General features: G+C 50.2%; 1 protein-coding gene across 1 annotated transcript in view; it reads right to left on the reverse strand.

The window, feature by feature from the left end:
* LOC113407508 (pre-B-cell leukemia transcription factor 1-like) overlaps positions 1 to 20,969 on the reverse strand; it is a 45,506-nt gene that overhangs the window by 5,240 nt on the left and 19,297 nt on the right. Inside the window, exons 5-6 of the mRNA XM_026656099.1 lie at positions 14,145 to 14,257; positions 12,756 to 12,845 (exon numbers count right to left, since the gene is read on the reverse strand). Of these exons, the coding sequence (XP_026511884.1) occupies positions 12,756 to 12,845; positions 14,145 to 14,257 (203 nt within the window). The remainder of the gene's footprint in view (positions 1 to 12,755; positions 12,846 to 14,144; positions 14,258 to 20,969) is intronic.

A 20,969-nucleotide genomic window follows, 5' to 3' on the forward strand; every position in this document is an offset into this window, starting at 1 on the left:
CATATACAGCCTATGGCAGACATTCACTTTGTGTACACATATGCACACACGCACAACGTAGAGGCCTTGTATACAAACACTTGCAGTCACACTACACTCATACATACATTGACACACACACTCAGCTTAAGACAGCTGCTTACACCCTGTGTACACATTCATATATAGACTCACCTGCGGTCACATTGTATACATATACCACACACACACACACACACGCCTCCTCTGCCTGCGGACACCCATCCTCACACTGTGCACACACAACACATACACTATCGACACAAATGCCCAAGGTCAGACAGTAAGCAGGCACCCGCAGTCACTTTTGTCCATACACCACACACAGGGACAGACACACATTGCTGATGGCTTCATGGAAGACACAGCATACGCCCTTACACATCTCTGACCATTGCAAGAGGCAGCAATTATCACAGATTATCAGCCCGACAATGACAGGCTGTGTAAAGAGAGACACTGAGCCAACTCTGCTGCCCGGAGACTGGCATACTCAAGTACACTTAGGACATGAATAGCAATTTACGTGCCATCACTGAGGCAAAACCACAATGGCTCTTTTGGCAGCCTCTTATTTTGAAGCCTGTTATTTGTTGGCGTTACAAGCTATAATCACAACAGCAACTTTCAAAACCCTTATCTTCCGTGACGCACCAAATCTATTTCAGAGCCGTAATTGCTATGTCACCAGAGAGTTTGCTGTTTAATGCACTCAAATGCCATTTAGTGTTTGCAGGGTCATTACGGCTATCAGAAAGGGGGAGCGGGGGGGGAGGGGGGGGTGTTCAGAACAGACCTGCCGTTCCTGTTGTGCCTAACTATTTTAAAGGGTTTTTTTTATTCCATCCACTGATGAAACGAGAGAAAATCGTTCAGACAACGAATGCGGTGCTTGGCTATTTGGCTGGTTGGGAAGCCCCCATTTTACTCATGACCAGTAATGGCCTTTATTTCTTGGTAGAAGAAAGAGCTCTTGCCCCCGGGCAGCCTCATAGAGAAGCCCAAGAAAATGTTGATTCATTTTAGGTGCTGTGGCCTTTGGCTATAGCCCGTTTGGTGAGTTATCACCCAGTTGGCTAGCTGTGCCCCCCACCCTGATTGGGAAATGCTGCACCATGATGCGGCTGGTGCCCAGCGACATCAATGGAAAGATGCCCATTGACTTCCATGGAAACTGGATCAAGGCACATGGGATCCAGTGTGCTACAGGTGATGTTTCTCCAGAACTCTGAGCCACTAGCACTGGCAAGTTTGGCTCCAAGGAAGCCCATTAAAACAGTGCCCATTTCAGTCTCACCTTGCATTTGAAAGGATCTCAAAATGCCTTAGACTAGATGGACGGGGTTCTCCAAAGGGTCCCACAATGGCCATACTCTGCTCTCATTGACAGCTGCAGTAAAAGCCTCAGTGGCTTCCCCAGGAGCAGAGTTAGGCTATCGCTGACTGCTTCTGGGAATCCCGTAGTGCGCGCGCGCACACGCACACACACACACACACACACACACACACACCATGGACTTAAGGTTGCTCATTGGGTTTTCTCCCAACAACGCAAACTCTAAAAAGCGAGGAAATCACAAGTTCAGACAACAGTTACAGCCAAAGGAATATCAGTCTCCAAGCATTAGTCTAGGTGACCAGGGTACGTCCCTACCCCATCCTCTAAAGCGCGCACAGCCCCATAATCTGTGTCTAGACTCACCCCCTTCCTGGGGGTTGGCTACAGTGGCATCAATCTCAGCCTAAGCTTCCTCCCTGAGTGTTTCCCTCCGGACCTCATCTATCCTTGCTCTTGCCTCCTTTATTATTATTTACTGCTCACATGCAAAGATACAATCCCCTCCCTGGCGAGCTTACAGTCTAAGGCAAGGGTGGCCAACCTGAGCTTGAGAAAGAGCCAGAATTTACCAATGTACATTGCCAAAGAGCCACAGTAATACATCAGCAGCCCCCCGCCCACCACCTCCTGCTCGCCGGCAGCCCCGCTGATCAGCACCTCCCCCTCCCTCCTGCCCGCCGCGATCAGCTGTTTCGCAGTGTACAGGAGGCTCTGGGATGGAGTGGGGAGGAGCAAGGGTGTAGCAGGCTCAGGGGAAGGGGCGGGAGCCTTGGGGTAAGGGGTGGAGTGGGGGCAGGGCCTGGGGTTGAGCAGTGGAAAGTTGGCACCTGTAGCTCCAACCCCGGAGTCAGCACCTATGCAAGGAGCTGCATATTAATTTCTGAAGAGCCACATGCAGCTCCGGAGCCAAAGGTTAGCCACCCCTAGCCTAAGGAGACAGAAGGCATACAACGTGTATAAAGAGAACGCAACACACACACACACACACACTCTCTCTCTCTGCTGGTTTCCCCTTATATTCCTGATGGAGTTGACAAGCCACACTCGCCTTGATGAGCCAGCCAGTCAGCAGCCTTACACCGGGGACCACAGCAATGCTACACCCTTGTTTTCACCATTCAAGATCCATCTCCTGAAGTCTCACGCTGCTGCCAGGAGACCTGGACCCTTTGTTAGCTGCTGAGTTTCAGTGTCCTGACTGAGGTCCATGATCACCCCTTGGGGCTTCAGGGGGCATGAATGTACCCCCATCTCTCCCCAGTACAACTGATAAGAGCAGTGTGCACCCCGAGTGGGCCCTCTTGCCCCCTTGTCTATAGGGGGTTGCAGCACCCGGTAAATCTGGGAGTTGCCATGGGAGCAGGTGACCCGAATGGCTCCTGCTATCTGCAATGGCTCAGCTGTGAGGAAGCTCCCTGTACTAGCATGTGGGCGTACCTCACAGGCACTAGGCAAAGTGCTGTCCCGACATATCCTTCTATCTGCATGAGCCCTCCACAGCCCTGATTACCCCAGACCTCATGGCCTCAGATAGCTCATATCTCCCCCACAACTCTAGCCTCCTACATGACACACACACTGTGGGAGAGACAAGTGGTTCCCCTTGTATTTTTGGCGAATGCCTTTTTTTGGCTCTCCCCTTGCAGTGCCCAAGGCCCTCTGTCAGCCTGACTGCCCCTCCAGTTCAGGATGCAGCTGTGGCGGTGATGATCTCAGCAACGGAATCACCTCCAGATATTCTCCTGGCTGCTGCGCCATCTTCACCAGTCTGGAGGGCTGGGCCTGGCGTTCCCATGTCTACGTCCTCACAGGCACGCTATCAAGCCCTATTATTTGGATCTTGGGTTCGGGCCAATGATCTGCCCACTCCATACACTCGGCTGCCCTCTGGGCACAATCTCAGAGTTGCTGATGATTATTCTCTTCCAATTGGGCCAAGATAGTAGCTACCTGCCCCTGGCAGAAGCATCTTGTGCAGAGCTCAGTACACAGCACATGTGCCTCTGCCATCAGAGCCAAAGACTCCTCTCCCAATGGGGACAGCAGCCATCTTCTGGTCCTAGTGCTTGTGCCCAGAGGGGCTGAGTTTGGCTGGTCCCCTGGCAGTACACATGGGTTAATAAGTCTCTGAAGTGGCTGTTTCTGGAGCTGCTGCTGCACCTTCATGAACTACAACAAGAATGGTTGTTCTCAGCCTGGGCCTCCTGCTGGGCTTGTCACTGCAAGGCTGCAATCGGAGCTCACTCTTATTCCTCTGCCATTTCAGTACGTCATTGTCTTCTTTCTTGCCTTGTGCAGAGGGTGTCCAGGCTCCCCACTTCTGGGATCAAATGGGATGGGGCTGAGTCCCTACCCTGACCTCAACAAGGCTGACAGACCTGGAGTAAGCTTCCAAACTCACTGCCTGCCTGGGGCTGAGCTTAACTTGAAGGCTCAAAAGAAAAAAAACCCACTACCACAACTGAGCCCTCCGCTGAAGCTTTCTCAACTGGTCTGGTTGTCTCTTTAAGGCTTTTCTCCAGCACTGCCTCTATCCTGGCTTCCTAGCTCCTCCCCGCACAGAGTGGAGTTAATGAGCACATGGACTCAACGAACAGCCTTACAGAGGGTCTAAACCCTGATAACAGGGTGGGTTCACAGTCATGGCCAAGCATCTCTCAGAACCACCCAGGGTCCAGCCACTCCAGCGCACTGCCACCCTCCCCATCACAGTCACACTCCGTTCAGCAAGTCTGTCCCCTGGAGAGCTGAACCTCACCCTATCCCGCCAGCCTTAACTTTTAACCTTCCAGCGCCACATTTCCTCTCTATTACCATAATCAAATTACAATCTCAGCATCCCCATATACCAGCCACCAGACAGAGAAAGAATCCAAAGTTGATTACAAGTGAATCAACGTTTCCTACCTTATCAAAACTACAAATTTCTAATCAATATCTTCCTCACAGCCTTAAAAACCAATCAAATGCATGCTGCTAAATAAAGCCATACACAAATATTATTTAAATGCGCACACACACACACACACACACACACACACACACACACACAGTGTCTTTACATATATTCATAACATTATATAAGGAAATAAGCTAACAGGTCATGGGTCAGGTTGTGCATTGCGGTCTGATTTTCAGTTCTTTGACTTGTGTACCAACGTTGCATTTAGACAGGGTCTTTAGTGTGTTGCTCCGATTGAGTACTGTGATGGGCTTGGGCTAATGCTTGGAGACTGGGTATTGTACAGAGTGGGCATATTGCCCTAATTTAGGATTCCTCTGTTTTTTAGTGTTTGTGGTGCTGTGGTGAAATACACTTGGGCAACCTTAACACTAAGTTTTTTGTGGGGGAATTTCCTAGTTTTGTTTTGTTTTTTAAACAATTAATCTATTTAAGCATGAGGGGCCAAACCCAGGGCCAGAGACTAGGTGAGGAGCTGGAGAGGTAGAGCGGTGAAGTACATCTCAAATAATCATATCTCCTCTTCTTAAAACTTTGCACAGCCAGCAATGAGAGTTTTAACCAGTGTGGCTACTTCATCCATCTGCCACGCAAAGCTTTTCATGGGAAACAGGAGGAACCTGGCCTATAATCTTTAGACATCTAGCTGGAGAAACTTTAGCATCAGCCGAAGATGTTGCTATGGGAAGCATAAAGATTTTTAAGAGTAGATATGATTGTTTCCCTGCCCGTGCAGTTGCCTTAAGCTCCACTCCTTAGCCAGCTCCACTCCTGATGCATCCCCTGCTCTAAATCCTAGGAGGCACCTTGTTCCCCACATCAACTGTCTCTAGTCCGCTGCCCCACATGGTTTTCTTCATGAAGATTTTGCGTCCTAAAGACATAAGGGTGGGGTTTTCCAACGTGCTCAGCGTTGGCCTAATTCTGCCTCCATTGAAGACAGTAGTGAAACGTCCCTTGATTTTGTGAGGAGCAAAATCACGCCAAGCCGAACACCTTTGAAAATCCCACCTGAAAAGTGCTGGGTTCATAGTTTACCAGTAGAAAACGGGAGTGCCAGGGGACAGCAGTGGTCAGTGAGCACTGGACTGGGAAGGCCTGGTGACAGAGCGGCATGTGCAAAGGGGCTTTCGGAGGTCATCAAAGGGGCTGCAATAGCAGCTCCCTTCCAGCACAGTTTAGGATGCAGAAAGGAGGCATCTATGCTGCAAAAAACCAGCTTGTGGCTGCGAGTCTCAAAGCCCAGGTCAGCTGACTTGGCCTTAAGCTATGGGGCTAAAAATAGCAGTGTAGACATTCTTGCTCAGGCTGGGCTCCGAGACCCACCCACTCACCAGGATTCAGAGCCCGAGCCAGAATGTCTACACTGCTCTTTTTAGCCCTGTAGCACAAGCCCGAGTCAGTTGACCTGGGATCTGAGACTCGTTGCTGCCGAGTTTTACTTTTATTTTTTGCAGTATAGACATTCCCAGAGAGACCACAGAAGAGCAGCTCTTCTCCCGCCAACTTCCTAATGTCCAGGACTGCAGCTCAGGGAATGAGTCTTTGCCCACAGCTCAGCTACCAAAGCACTTATTTGTGGAACTAGCCGAGCCATACAGTGAAGGATGCTTTCCTCACAATGGATGCATCCTTTGACGAAGGCTGCTGTCTTTGTCAGCTTCCCAGAATTGCCTCCTCCTGCCAAAAAGCATCACACAACCTGTGGAGTGCTGAAAGCAGTTTATGCAAAAATACACCACGATATTGACCAAAACAACCATAGGACAAACATTGCAGAGTAAACAGACATGGCTGTGAGCAAGAGTGGTTATAAGACAAAAATTTGCACATGAAGGTACTTTCCAAATAAAATGCATATTTGGTTTTGGAATCATCTATCAGTAAGTCTGTCCAATTTGATTTGCTAGAGGGAGCCAAAAAAAAGTGTAGGCTCGCAAATGAAATTTCAAAAGGGGTGGCTTAAAACTCGTTGGCTAATTAACCGACTGATTTGTATCCTTGCAGGGAACTCATTCTGAACTGACAGAGTTGGGGAACATGGTGTTAATAAAACACAGCCAATCCTGGCTTTAAATGCAAAAAGGTCAACATTGTGTTAACTATGAATCTGCTATAGAACCTTCATAAAACCACACACATCCAGTTCTGTCCTGCATGAAATTTCCTATCATGCACAGTGAATTCCACTGCAGAACATTTAGTTCTGCCAAAAAGAAGCTCCTTTCTTGCAGGATGGGATTTTCATAGGAGGCCGTGGGAGTTACGCAACCAACTCTCACTGGAATTCACTGCCATTTGGGCTCCGAAATCCTTCATGTTCCTTTGAAAATCCCAGCCTTGAGGCCACAAGAGTGCATGTCTGGATGTTTGTATCCATGCACACACAGGTTATAGTGACAGTCAGATACCCGCCATTGAAATGCATCTCTCTCTGGGGTGGAGGGTGACAGCTGTTCAAGGCAGCACAGAAATACTATGCAGCAGTTGTTATGAAAGGGCAGGGAAGAATAGTGTCTCAAACTGAACTTGTACCTGGGAGCTTGGGGAGACGGAGTATAGGTATCCAAGCCGGCGTTTGGCCATAACACGACATTTAACTGACCTATACTCAGGATCTCCCAGGCCAGAGTTTTGTAGTCGCTAGCCCACATGGGGAGAGCGCTACAGGAAGCAGGTCAGAAATCTACCCAGCTCCCCAGTGTGTGTGTGTGTGTGTGTGGGAGGGGGAGTGCCCACACTGCACCCTCCCTGTGGCTGCTGCAGTCTGCTCCATGTGGCACAGCAGGCCAGCTCCACAGGGTGACTGGCACCCTCGGGGCACGTTGAAGAAGTGGCCCCTACATTTGTGAGTGCAGGGACTGGTGCCTTTGCAAGGTGTGGGAAGGGCTTGTCGCACCCACCCTCCTGCACTCACAGGCTGAGGACAAAGACAACCCACCCCTTCGTGGCCACCAGCAGCGAAATTGTGAACATCTCGCAAGCGTCACAGCACCCCCGGCTCAGTACTAAAAGGGGAACGTGCCATCTACTGAATGACCAGGATTCCTGGCTCCCCATGAAGAGGGCACTGTGCACTGCCATTGCTCACAGCCAGCGAGTCGCTCACTGGAATGGTTTAACGGAGAAAAGCTATGCCGGGGCTTTATGGACTGGAGTGTTGGTCTCTCTCCCCCTGACTGCTCCTTGGGAATGCCATGGCACCAACCCAAGAATGCTCTGGGTTAGGAGTGCCAGTGACAACGTAGGATCCATGCCTGTATTTTTGCCTGAGATAGTATTTTGCATTTTGCTTGCCTGTTGGATTTTTTGACACACTTATATTCTTAGTAATATGTGTAAACAAAGGATAAAGACACTGTGTATGTTGCTTCTGCCTAACCAGATGGGTTTGTCAGTATAATGGGAACACATAAGAGAAGTTAAAGTGTTACTGGTCATGGTGGGCGTATAATATATGAGCACACTTTAAGACTGCCTCAACTCCTATCTCAAGGCAAGGTCAAGCAACCAGTCGGGAGGGGCAAAAGCAGATTGCGGGGAAGGTATAAAACACTAAAAGGCCAAAGAAATGCCTGCTCCTGATCATAGCACAACCTCACTCCTTACCCCTCCCATGGGGTACAAAAGGGGTGGGACAAAGACCCCAGACCCACAACCCCCAAAAACGGAACATGACCATAAGGGATGGGACTGTGGGCATGCATTTCAGATATAATTATGCCTGCTCAGGAAGGGGGGATGGGACACTGGGAAACCAGGCTCTGCAGCATCAGAGTTATGGTATACATGCTTGCTGGAAACTAACCCCAATAAACATTGCATTGCCTGCACTTCGCACTTCTGCTTTCTGTCTGCATGACAAGAACCAGGGGAGAGGGTGAAGGGAAAGCCCTCTAACACTCTGCACTTGCCACGCCGAGATCTCCGCAGAGTGATGAACTCACCCGAGGCAGTCCCCTCCTCTGACAAACGAGTCGTGGGAAGTGTGGCCAGAAGTGGCCTCAAATGGCTGAGGGCCTCGCTCTGTGGGTGCCTAGTTGGCAGGTAGGGCCCTCAACTGGGACGTGGGAGACCCAAGTTCAAGTGATTCAGTACAGAGATTTGAGCCTGGGTCTCGCACATCCCAGGGGGAGGGACTGAACCTGGTGGCTAGGCTGGGGTTGCACTCGCGCCACCTGTGAAACCTTCTCAAGGGCATTTCCGTCGAACCTGATACGTTCCTGCGCAACGTTTTGGTTCCGACAAAAGGGCATTTTCCGATGGAAAAAGTTTTGTGGCGCATTTTTTGATCAGCGTCCCCGTGTCAGACCCGCAAAGCCTGGCTTTCGCGTTCGTCAGCGGGAGAAGTGGCTGCTCAGCACCCTGTGAAATGTTGGCCATAGCCACTTTGCCACACCAGTGGCAAAGCCAAGAACAGAACCCAAGAGTTTGGATCCCCAGCCCGGAGTCCTTGTCACAGACCCAGCAGCTCCACCCTGACACGCTGGGTCCCAGCTCTAGGTGCGAGAGGGCCATTCACGCTTCATGGGCCATTCAGTCGCTGGCCCCTCTGCTGCGACTGCCAACCAGGGGGCCAGTCCGTGTGATTTGTGTGTGTGTCATGGACATGTGGCCACAGCCTGACAAACAACTCACCGCTGGCACTAGTTAACCCTCTTGCTGGCATGTAAACACCCCTCCCTCTCAGCCCTAGACATGGCCCCCCAGCTCAGGGGAGGTGAGGGGGGACTGGGGAGGAAGGCTGCCTGGCTGCATGGTTTTCTTATCTACCTGCTTTTTGACCCAAATTGGTCCCAGAACAGAGGTGCTCCAGCACTCATAGTCCCCCATCTCCATGAACAACTCTAGAAGTCCAGCTCCTAGCACCCTAGAATCCTGGGCACTTCTGGGTCCCAACCCTGCGACTCAGGCCTATCTCTACATTACCCTAATATTTACATTTTTGTCCTCGCCCCTTCTAGGCTGTGTCTTACCAGGGTTCAGACCTTGCACCACTTCCTGATCAATCCCATTCACTTTACGAGTCAAAAGGTGACTCTTGATTGCAACAGCTGGGGATGCTAACTCCACCTGGGATACACAAATCCAGCTGTTTGCTCTCTGCCCCAGACAGCAAACACAGGCAATAAAGATCTTTCGGTTGGGTCGGAGCTGATAAGGCTGTTCACAATGCACCGGGCAGAAGGGAATCCAGCTATTTTAGCTCTGCAGAGCTAAAAGAAGCAACCATTTGGGATTTGTCAGTAACGCAGCAACTCTGACTACAAGACACACTGGGCGCCGATCTATGGCATACACAGAGGCCCTTTTGGCTCTGTCTTGCCTACAACCACATTTTAAGACTGAGCATCCACCAGGAGACATGATGCCAAGGCAGTGACGGCAGAGGTTGAAAGACCACGGTGGGAAACTTCCTTAGTTGCATTTGTCATCAAACTATGCAGTGACAGAGCTGGGCAACACTCTTCAGATTATTCAGCCCCAGCACCCAAGATCTCTGCAAGATCAACGTAGTCTTGACCCCCTGCCGCAAATGGGATCTTCAGTGGCATGAATCCCACCTGGGTTTTAACTCATCCATCTCGGAGTGCTTCCAGTGATGGTTTAAGCTGTCACCGGCAATGAATGGTCTCCTGTGTTGCTGGTAACTTTCCCCTAGACACTCCTACCTGCAGAGTGGCGGACTGTGTGGCCTATTCACTCAGCTGTTCTCACTGTTGTGGGCAGTATCGTTACTCTGGCAGCTGGGAATTCTGCGCTGATGTGAAATGTAACTGGGTCCAGTCGAGCTCTGCTGGAGTGTGGCTACAAGCCCCAGCCTGGTGGCTCGCTCTCCCTGTAGTCTGAGCTGGACACGGTGTTCTTCTCCACTTCCTCTCTTAAAATTGCTGCGGAGTGGTAAACACCCGTCAGAGGTGGCTGTGTTTCAGTGGTGGGGGAAAGGGCTTCCTGCAGAGACAGTTTGTCGAGCACTTTGGGATCCTCTGGGATGAAAGGAGGTATAGAAATTATGTGATAATAAATGCTACGTATAGCAGTGTACTGTCGGGGATGGAAGAGACACAAAGAATTCAGGTTGGGGGGAGCCTCAGACAGAGACACACACAGAAAGACGCTTTCTCAACCTGCTGCTTGTTTGCAAATAATCTATTCCCCCACCGCCTATCTGAGCAATGTCTCAGTGCATCCAACTGATGAGCAAGGAACAATGCTTAGTGCTGTTCAGACCCGAGAAACACCGCCAGGAAAAGCCACCTTTTATGCATTTTTTTAACCATTAGCCAACTTGCCATCCCCACATAACACCCCTCCCTTCCCCAACCCCTTTGGGCCGAATCCTCCTCCTTTCCCCCCAAAACCAGCCATCAAATCCCCTACGCCCCTGAACTGAAAGTGGAGACATATCGCACAGCCCCCATCTGTGTCACCACAGATTCTGACTTTCTAATGCTCTGTCAAGGGTCATTTGGGTCCCCCCCGCCAGTTCTGCTGCTGGCCTGTAGTACCTGGCTGAACAGAGTAGGGGTGCTCTACCAGGCCCTGGGGCTTGTATTTGGCTCTTGAGACTGCTCTCCCTCCTTTGTCACCCTCCACCCCCCCTTAGTAGCAACTCCCCCAATATTTTGACTTAACCCAGAATGCTGCTATTTTCAAATACTTCCCCGGCTGTAACAAGCTCAGCCTCTCCTCGGGGGTATTTTAATTTATACAAAAGTATCATATCTTATCACGATCAGCCTCTGATTCAGTTGCTCTTCAGTATTAAAAAGCCAGAAAGGGAATAAATTCAGCGAACGTAAAAATTAATGTGGAACGATGGGATCTTTCATCTGGCATTTCCAAGCACAGTTTTTGCAATGGGCTTATGTAATCAGACATAATTATCTGCACATGTTCAGTTGCATTACTTCACAAAGCCGCCTGGCTCTGCCTCGTGACGTCAGGTCTCTGTGCTAAGCCTTAATGTCCCTTTTTCTCAGCACAGCTGAATTAAAAGGAAGGTAAAAGCAATGAGCCAAGCCTTCCGCCACATCTCTCTCCATGCGTGGTGGCGTTCTCTCTCTACACCCCTGCTTTGGTGGATTTTATTTATTTATTTTGGCCCAATGACTCGCAGGTCTTGATTTGCTGCCTAACGCTAGGAAATCTCTAATTTCAGCCGGTGTTTGGCTCCATAAAGGAAACACAAGGGGGATCAAAGCAAGGGGCTTTCCTTCGCGCGAGCTGGTTGCAGACTGAGAGAACGGAGATGGCTGGATGCCACGTCCCACTTGAGCACTCCAACGTTTGGGTTTGAAAGCCCTTCTGTGTGCAGCTTCACAAAATGGAGAGAAAGCAAGCGAGCCCAAGGAGGCTGTTTTATTGCTTCCACTCATATCATATCTTGTTCCCAGCGCCTTTGTTTCAAAATGACATGAACTCATGGTGAATGCCTGGCGGGGCCAAGGGTGTCCTGCCCATTCCCCCAATGAAGGTGGCTAGTTTGGAACAGATCCCCTTGGGTGGGCTGTGTATGGATCTGGAAAGCTATCTGGAGAGACAGGAAGGGGTCTAAACCCTTCACCTCTCCTCTGCCCCCACCGCCAATGGATTCCTTTGCTCTCCCTCCCTCTTTTCCCAAGTCAGATACACCAAAAACAAAACTACATTGCAAACATGTTTCCCTCTTCGTGACCTCTAAAAGGGCCAGAGAAAAACAAAACAACCACTCCTCGAGAACAGCCTCCTTTTCCAGGCTGCCCTCTTGTCCCCGCTTGCTGTCACTGCCGCTGAGATGGCGGACGATTGATCTGAGAAATGAAGTTGGATTGCTGTCCCGAATCTACACTCGGTTCTCCTTGTGTCTGTCTGATCGATTTCACTCTGTACGACACAGCTTGTCGCTATGAATTTTCATGCTACTCGGGAGCCGCCAGCGCACCCAAGAACAAGTAGAAGATGTTTTTTACCCTCCCCCCCTTTTTTATCATCATCATCATCATTGTTTTTTGGCTTTAGACACCAACTAGGGGAAGGGTTATTTTTAGACCATGGCTCTGTCCATGATGGGCTCTGTCCATTGGCCTCCTTGTGGAGATTTCAAGGGCTGGCTCGTGGTGACATTCCCTACCACTGTTCTACTAGGTGTCACCTGTTTAGCAGCTCCTCTCAGCTGAACGCATGTGGCCGCAGGTGCCTTGCAAACGCTGATCGTGTCTGACAGGCCTAGACGCCAGCTGCCTGCATGAAGCCTGCCCAATCGCCACTTTTTGTGGGCAGAACTCTGCCGTTGGCGTGACCGATACAGAAGCAATAAACTAGGTGACCGTAAAGCTAAGACAAGTGCTACTAAGTGGCATTCTGAGCCCTATGGCTTTGAAATAATTGGGAGTGAGAGAACAAAAATGAAACACAAAAAAAAAAGAAAAAGAAAAACAAGCCTATTTTTCTTACACTGATGCCCTGCGGACTATACATCTGACTTGCTGCGAGCCCGTCATTGTATCCTCCTGTCTGGCTGATAACATGGCGAAGGGTATCCACCTAAACAGACCAACAACAACAAAAAAGAGAAAATTAGAGACAGAGAGAGATTATTAGGCAAAGCCACTCTGGTTTGTATTTCGGCATGTTATCAAAAAACCAAACATCGCGATCATTTGCAGGGCGGCTTTTGGAACGGAAGATGGAGGACGTCCTCCTCCCGCCCCCCTGCCCCCGGCATTGTCACTCTCGGTTGTCAGTTCTGAGCATCGCAACAAAGACAGTGGGGAGGAAAGAAAACTCAAGGGGGGCGGTCAGTTCCTTGCTGCAGCTAATTCAGTGATTATGCACAGGAAGGAAACTCTAGCTGCCCTGCCCTCTTTCTGCCCCTCCATGCTGCAACCCACTGGGATGCCCATGTCAACCGAAGAGACGCAAAGTCTAGGTGAGCGTCGTTCATGTGACTCCTTTGCTTGTTTCCGGAGGGCACGGAATGTGTGTAAACTTACCATGGCAACAGATCACCATCCCTCCCCCACCTTGCCTTGCTGCTCCCCTCCCCCAATTACCATCCCAAGCCACAAGCTGGCTGATGCCCGTCAATGACACCTTGCTCTGCATCCAGGGTGACAACAGGGATGATTAGAAATTCTCTTTGCCAACATGGAAATGTTTGAGTGGGTGTCACCTCCCGCCAGCTGCAAAGCCCTGACTGCCTACTGGACCCATGGAGTTGTTGGGGGTGGATGGGAAGCGAGAAGTCTATAGAAAACGTTATGTGCATCTAAGATAATTAGCGGGCATGACCCTCTGTTGTCCAAAGCTGTTGATGCTCCTGAAATGATGCCCAAAGCCCTTCCCTGTCTCATCGGACTCGAGAGGGGCTGCATGGCTGCCTAAGCCTGCGCTGTTGGTTGTTAATTAAAACAGGGTGTATTTGTACATTTCAGCATTGCTCTCCTTTCAGCAGACACCGAGCTTCAGCATCAAACGAACGAGTGGAAGCCTTGCAAATGAGACGCCAGTACGAACATCTGGTCCCGTCCCTTGAAAAATAAAGCAAGCGAGCTAGACCTTGGCTAATTTCATTTGAGCATACGCCTGTTCTTTTAAACCTCTCCTAACGCAAACTAACAAGCCAGAGCCAAATGCATTCACAAAGTGTGGGCAAGATTCCCCAAGACAATGGTTTTTTTTGGTTTGGTGGGGGTGGGGAGGTTTTTCCTGTTGGTTTGTCTGATTGGTTTGTTTGCACCATTTAAGATTTCTCTTTTGGGACCGGAGTGGGAAATGCCAATACAATCAAGGGCTCTTCCAACACTAACGCATTCACTGGCAGCACATCGGATGGGTCCCTACCTGTGACTGCACGTTGGCTCCAACCTGGGCCCCTTGGTAAGAATCCCCATTGAGTGACTGCACGCTCATGAACAAATCTCCAGAGTTTGACATGTTAAAAGAACTGGAAGAACCTGGAAAGGAAAGAGTGAGGCACCTGAATCATAGAAAGGAAAAGGATCCACCCCGCAACTCTCAGCCAAGAGGAAGGAACGACATGCAAAGCAACCCCAAAACGAAAACAAAACACACAGTAGGTTAGTAGTATGAAGAACAGAGCAAGCAAAAAAAAAAAAAAAAAAAAAGGGTGCAAACTTGAGGTTATACAAAGCCACATATTATTACATCTCAACATAAGGCTTGTCCTTTAACAGCTTCCCAACTGGGGGGGCAGGAGGTGGATATTTTCAAAACCCAGCCTAGGGGACTGGGATGCCCAATTCCCATTCATCTGAGCACATCCAAATCCTTTAGGCAGTTTTGTGCAGCTTAGCGCATAAAGGGCAGATTCTTTACAGGCCTCTGGGACAGAACTCCCACAGATGTTCATAGAAGGTCTGCTGATGAGCCGAGTGTGGAATGTGCTTTCGAGGAGGTTAGGTTATAAAAGAAGGTGTGCTGCTCCCTCCATGATAAATCCATTACTGGACAACTTCATCAGGTGGGGCTAGCAGCCATCTATTAGCTAAGGTTCACTAGGACAGGAAGGCATCGCATAGCCTTCTCTTAACATCCTTTGGCATCCCACACTTCCATTCTGGCAGATTATAGTCATTGGTTAGGCAACACAAGCACCCACGATGGACCATCAGAGGATCTCCTACCCCTTTCCATGCCAGCTGCCTAGCAACAGTGAACTCTGCAAGCAAATTACAGACCAGGGATCCCTCCGCATGCACTAGTCGCCACTGCTAATAATAGAGACAACTGGGTGGGCCAGAAAAATGTCTTTGCAGAAACAAGGTTTTCTGCTTCCAGCTCTGAGGCACCTGACCACCTCCCCTGCCCACTGACCAGAGGAAACAAAACCATTGCACAACCGGAACGCGTGGAAAAAAATGGTTTCCCGGGATTATTTCGAAACTCTCGTGCAGCTCAGCGCATTAAGTGTGAGAAAGCTCAACGTGCAAGGTTGGGTTATAAACATGACGTTCGCTGGCAAGGGGGAGACTTCAGGGGCCCAGGTCAGCTCCACTGCACTGATCCAACCCCAAGCTGCTCAAATTTCAATCCCCACCCCCTGCAAACCCAGATCGGCAACCATCGTCTTGGCGGAATTGCCCAGCAATGAGTCATGTGTAAGCTCTGAAACAAATCGACAGCGCAGGTCCCTCCTCCTGTCATGGAGAGGGAGTGAATAATCTCGCCCAGGGAGGCTCTTCCGACGGAGCCTGCTTCCGAGAAGGGGACAGGAAGTCAATTGGTGAGAATTTGCAGCTGTTAGCTCTTGGAGTGTCTCTTCACAAGGGCCTCCCATATGTGACTGTAGAAGGTCTCAAAATTAAGGGGAGCCGGGAAGATCACTCGGCTATAAAAGCCTGACCTAAAGCCCACTGTAGCCAACAGAAAGACTCTCCTTGACATCAGTGGATCAGACCCTAAATGTGCTTGGAAAGAACACAACCAGTAAAGGCTACAGCGGCCGTATTGCTGCGAAACACTGCCCAGTATGTTGCAGAGAATAATCCAAGAATAAGAAACAATAGGAACAACTCAGCAGATAGCAATACTGAAACCTCCACATCTCTTGCTTAGCAGGCAAAGAACTTCCATTTCCTTTCTGCACCCAGGGTTATTATTTGAAAGGTAAAAGTATATGATAACAGTATTACTTTGCATTCATATCATATCTTTCCTCTGAGAATCGCCAAGCACTTTGCCAACCTCAATGAATTTAGCCCCACACATGGTAGGAGAGAATTGTTATTTCCCCTTTAACAGCTGGCACAGAGAGGTGAAATGATGTTCTCAAGGGCACTCAGCAAGTAAGTGGCAGAGACGGGAGCAGAACCCAAGATTCCGCCGCTGCTCCCTGCGCTAACCACTACACAACACTCCCTCCCCAAGTGGCAAGGGATTATTCTATCTCCACCAGGGCAACTATTTTATTCCACCCTCCCACCCCCACCGCAGGTTTAAAATAAATCAATCAATAAATACAACATACACCTCACTGATATTTGATTGAAAGTTAACAAACCAGACAGTAGAGTGGAGAAAAATAAAATAAACAGCCGCAAACTCTAATTCTGAATAGCGGCAGTGTCTTGGCAATCATAAGGGCGCGCGAGAGGCCATTTGGAAGATATACACTGCTACTGGCACAGAGTCTTACAATAGATGTGCCTACATAAATGTTAAATATGTCTTGCTCCTGATGGAGATGCAACCATAAATATGCACATACCAAATGTGCTGCATGTACGGATGCATTTGCATCAGAGCAGTAATTGCCGAGATAGCCCTTTCCGCTGTCGGTAGTGCTGTTTCAGCATTCTGCTGTCTATGTACAAGCCATGTGTGAAAATGATGAGGGCCTAGAGTCTTGGAGAAGCAGCTGAGAGAGGCTAATACACTGGTGTGGGAGAGGGGGAAAGAGGTGCCATCAGAATGAAGACTCCAGTGGCATCATGAGGTTAGGAGGTACTCTCTAAATGCACCAATCAGAAGAGGCTCCATCACAGATCTAATCTGTCACTCTAAAGGTCCCATGTTATGGGAGTCAAGCTTTTGAAGGGTCACTGCAGCCTGATCTGGGACCCCACAAGAGCTGATATGTAACAACGGACATTTAGCTTGTAAGTTCTTTGGGGCAGGGTTCTTTGCTTTGATACATGTTCATACAGAGCCTAGCACAAAGAGTCCCTGAGCCCTGCATGGGATTCTTGGGTGCTATCATAATACAAACCATAACAATAATTAACAGGAAAAGCACCTGTAACAGCTGCTGCTGTTTAGCATCTGTGCTTTATCAGATGATAACCCAAGACCTTTGCACCACTCGTCCCTTAGCTGGCTTCCCATCAGTAACTTCCCAGTTCCATTCTCTTCATTGGCTTCCCATCCATCCTCTCTTCTTCCACTGGCTTATTTCCCACAATGACTGAAGTGTGTGGTGGGGCTTATGGTCACCATTCACACATCCTTGAAGAGTGCCACCTCCAAGGAGGATGACGAACTGTGATCTGAGGAGGTACCACTAGTTGCAATGGGAGGAAAATAAATATTAAATTTGGGGTGAAGGTTGGACCGTGACAGGGCTTCAGTGTCCCATAGAAAGTGACGGAAGCTTAGACACTTGGTCCATTTAAAACCAGTCGGTTCAAGGCACTGGGGAACATGCTGTAGAGGAAAGCCTGTATGGGCCAAGGTGAGAGTAACTTCGTCATCGTGGCAAATCCCAAAGGGACATAGCCTCCTTGTAGATCGCATGCCACCTGGATCAATCGTGCAGGAATAGCCCTTTTGCAAGGTTTCATTTAGTCATTTTTGCCTTTGTGGCAGAGAAACTGTTGCCCGTTTCAGGTACAAGGGCAACTGACCAGGTTGTTGTCGGTGGTAGGTTTCAGCATCAACTTGAATGCACTGACCCCAGAGGGGAGATTACCTAGATATGTCTAAACAGGTCTTTTCCACCTCTAATTCCGGTGATCTCCACATCCAATTCCCAATTGCTCCCTAATATTCAAACGTCTTCATGACTTGCTCATTGCCAATCCTTTTCCCTCATTTCCACTTGCTTCAACTTCCTTGCTGTCCCACCTCTCTATTCCCAACTGCCCCTCAACACGCCTCAATCCCACCTTGAATCCTGCATTTCATAGGAACATAAGAACGGTCATACTGAGTCAGACCAAAGGTCCATCTAGCCCAATATCCTGTCTTCCAACAGTGGCCAATGCCAGGTGCTTCAGAGGGAATCAACAGAACAGGTAATCATCAAGTGTTGCCCATTCCCAGGTTCTGGCAAACAGAGGCTAGGGACACCATCTCTGCTCATCCTGTCTAATAGCCATTGATGGACCTATCCTCCATGAACTTATCTGACTCTTTTTTTTAACCATATTATAATCTTGGCCTTCACAACATCCACTGGCAAAGAGTTCCACAGGTTGACTGTGTGTTGTGTGAAGAAATACTTCCTTTCCTCTTACTAGTCTCTCTCAGTGAAGTGCCTGGTGATGCTGCGTTCAAAGGGCATTACAAACAAGGGTATGTTGTACAAATTAGGGTGACCAGACGTCCTGATAAAATCGGGACTGTCCCGATATTTAGGCGTTTGTCCTGCATGCCGACCACCTTTTTTTTTTTTGCTCCACCAGCGGCACTCCCGATATATACCATGAAACACTCCGGACACCAATAATGTGATGGGCTTTTATCACACTGAGCCCATCTAAGTCATCACTGCCCAGATGAAACCTGGGGCCAGTAATTCTGCCTGCAGCCACACGTGTGACTGCCGTTTAAAGTTAACGGGAGCTGCCTGTCTCTGTTGACGAGTGGAATTTGGCACCAGACATGCAAAATACTTTTCTCAGCATTTCTACCACCATCTAAAATGATGGAAGAACCCGTCCTAGGCTGGTGACTTCAGTGGAAGTCTGACAATTGACATCTCACTTATTTGGCCTCATTGTTTTTTGGCTTCCTTTTTGCACTTCACATGGACAGTGAAACTTGCAATTATTTACCCAGTGCTGCAAGTGCAAAGGGCACTTGAACGTCCAATGATACAGCTCCCATGCTGAAGAGCTTCCCCTGGATTTCCACCTAATGTGACCAAAAGCTATCACAAAGGACAGAGGAAGGCAGAGGTAACAGAAGACAAGAGGCTCAGCAGCAATCAGATAAGGCAGAAGGCTTGTTGGCTTTTCAGGCTTGTTACAGACAAAGCGGGTGTTGGTTTCCCAATGGTGCAGTCCCCTCAAAGAGCAACATAAAAAGGGATCAGGGGCTCTGCAGCTGGTTTTCATCTGGACACCGCACTGACAAGGTGGGTGCAGGGTGTTGTTTGTCAGAAGTTCGTCAGCTCCACTTGAGCTGCGCTGCTCAGCGCTTCTGAGCCCAGAGAGCACAGCCTGCATGCCCTGGGAGGGGGCCAGATGGCTGAGGGTGGGGCATAAGCGGATCTCAGGATGGGGGTTGGATAGATGTGATCCCTACCCTCGTCCACGTGTTGCTGAGTTCTTCGACTCAACAGAAGCACCAAGCTCCAGCAGTGTGGGCACCCCCAAGGAAAGCAGCATGAGTAACATTAAATCGCTTCCCATGCCCACCGCTCTACGACGCCCCTCTTTGCTCCGCATTCCCTTCCAGTTCCAACATCTGGTTCTTGTGCTCAGGGCTCTGCAAAGCTCCGTGCCTTCAGCCCATCTCTAGCGGCTCGTTTCTCCCCTGCTTGGGCCCTGCCAATTCCAATGCCTCCATGCCTTAGTTCACTCAAAGGGCCCTAGGCCTGGAATATCCAGCCAGCACACAGCCACCCTCTTCATCAAATCCCTCCTCAGCACCCCCATTTCCCGTAATCCCTGAAACCTGCCCTGTGAACTGAAAATGTATCAAAAACCCAAACTGTGCCCCTTCGATTCACTGTGTGCACCCCTCCTCCCAGCACCCCCTCCCTCTTTGTCATTGGCCATTTAAATTGGGGCAGGGACCCTGCGGGATCTCCACGTACAGCACCATGCACACCCATGCCACTGTTCAATAAATTACACCAGTAGACAGGCAACATACTGAGCTCTGCCCACATTTGTCTCCCAGTCATTTCTCCCCTTGCACCTTCAGTCTGTCGCACTCCAGACCGATACCCACTCATCACTCACTCTTGTACCGTCTGTCTACCTGCTACAACGATCACCATCAGCTGCTGCTGCCTCGGGGCTCTGCACAGTACAGACCTGTCACAGCCAAACTGGCTGCTGTGCTTGCAGGCACAGGGCTGGGTGTCCAGGAGCCATAAAGGAAGGTGCTTTTGCAACAGGTAGATAAACATTGCCTCTTCCTCACCCAGCACGGCCACCCCCCAGACCTTAACCATGCTGGCTGCAGCTCATGTTGCAAGCTGCCTGGATCAGACGGGTAGACAGGGTGCAGGTACACTAGCCTATTTGGAGCATCCAAAAGGGGTCATCAGGGTCTGTTGCACTTTTTATGGTTCTTGGCACCAAACACCAACCCTCTAAAGGCAGGCCTGCACAACATGCGGCCCGTGTGGGCTCACTGTGCGGCCCGCGGGGGGGTGAGTAGGCAAGCAGCGGGTGAGGGAGGGGGCCTGAGTAGGTGAGCGGGCGGGCAGTGGCGGGGAATGAGTAGGCGAGCCGGGCAGGTGGAGGGCTGAGGAGGCGAGTGGGCGGGCAGTGGCAGGGGGGGCAGGCGAGCCGGGAGGGGTGGGGGGCTGAGGAGGCGAGCGGGCGGGCAGTGGCGGGGGGCAGGTGAGCCGGCGAGCTGGAGGGGTGGGGGGCTGAGGAGGCGAGTGAGCAGGCAGTGGCGGGGGATGAGTAGGCGAGCCGTGGGAGGGGGGTGAGGAGGCGAGTGGTGAGTCAGTGGCTGACCTGTTCTACTGATCTGGTCTGGCTCCCATCCCCTCTCCCAAGGTCGTCTCCAGGCACCAGCAAAACAAGCAGGTGCTTGGGGCGGCACATTTCTTGGGGCGGCATTCTGGCGCTGGCCATCATAGGTGCCGACTCCAGGGCATGGGGAAAAAGTGCCCTCGCCACCCCAGCTCGCCTCCGCCTGCTCCCCTGAGCGCGCCGCCGCCGCTCTGCTTCTCCCCCTCCCTCCCAGGCTTGCCACACGCGAAACCGCTATTTCGTGCAGCAAGGCTGGGAGGGAGGAGAAGCC

The sequence above is a fragment of the Terrapene carolina genome, unplaced genomic scaffold (assembly GCF_002925995.2).
Source record: "Terrapene carolina triunguis isolate 2854851 unplaced genomic scaffold, T_m_triunguis-2.0 Scaffold212, whole genome shotgun sequence".
NCBI classification, from domain to species: Eukaryota; Metazoa; Chordata; order Testudines; family Emydidae; genus Terrapene; species Terrapene triunguis.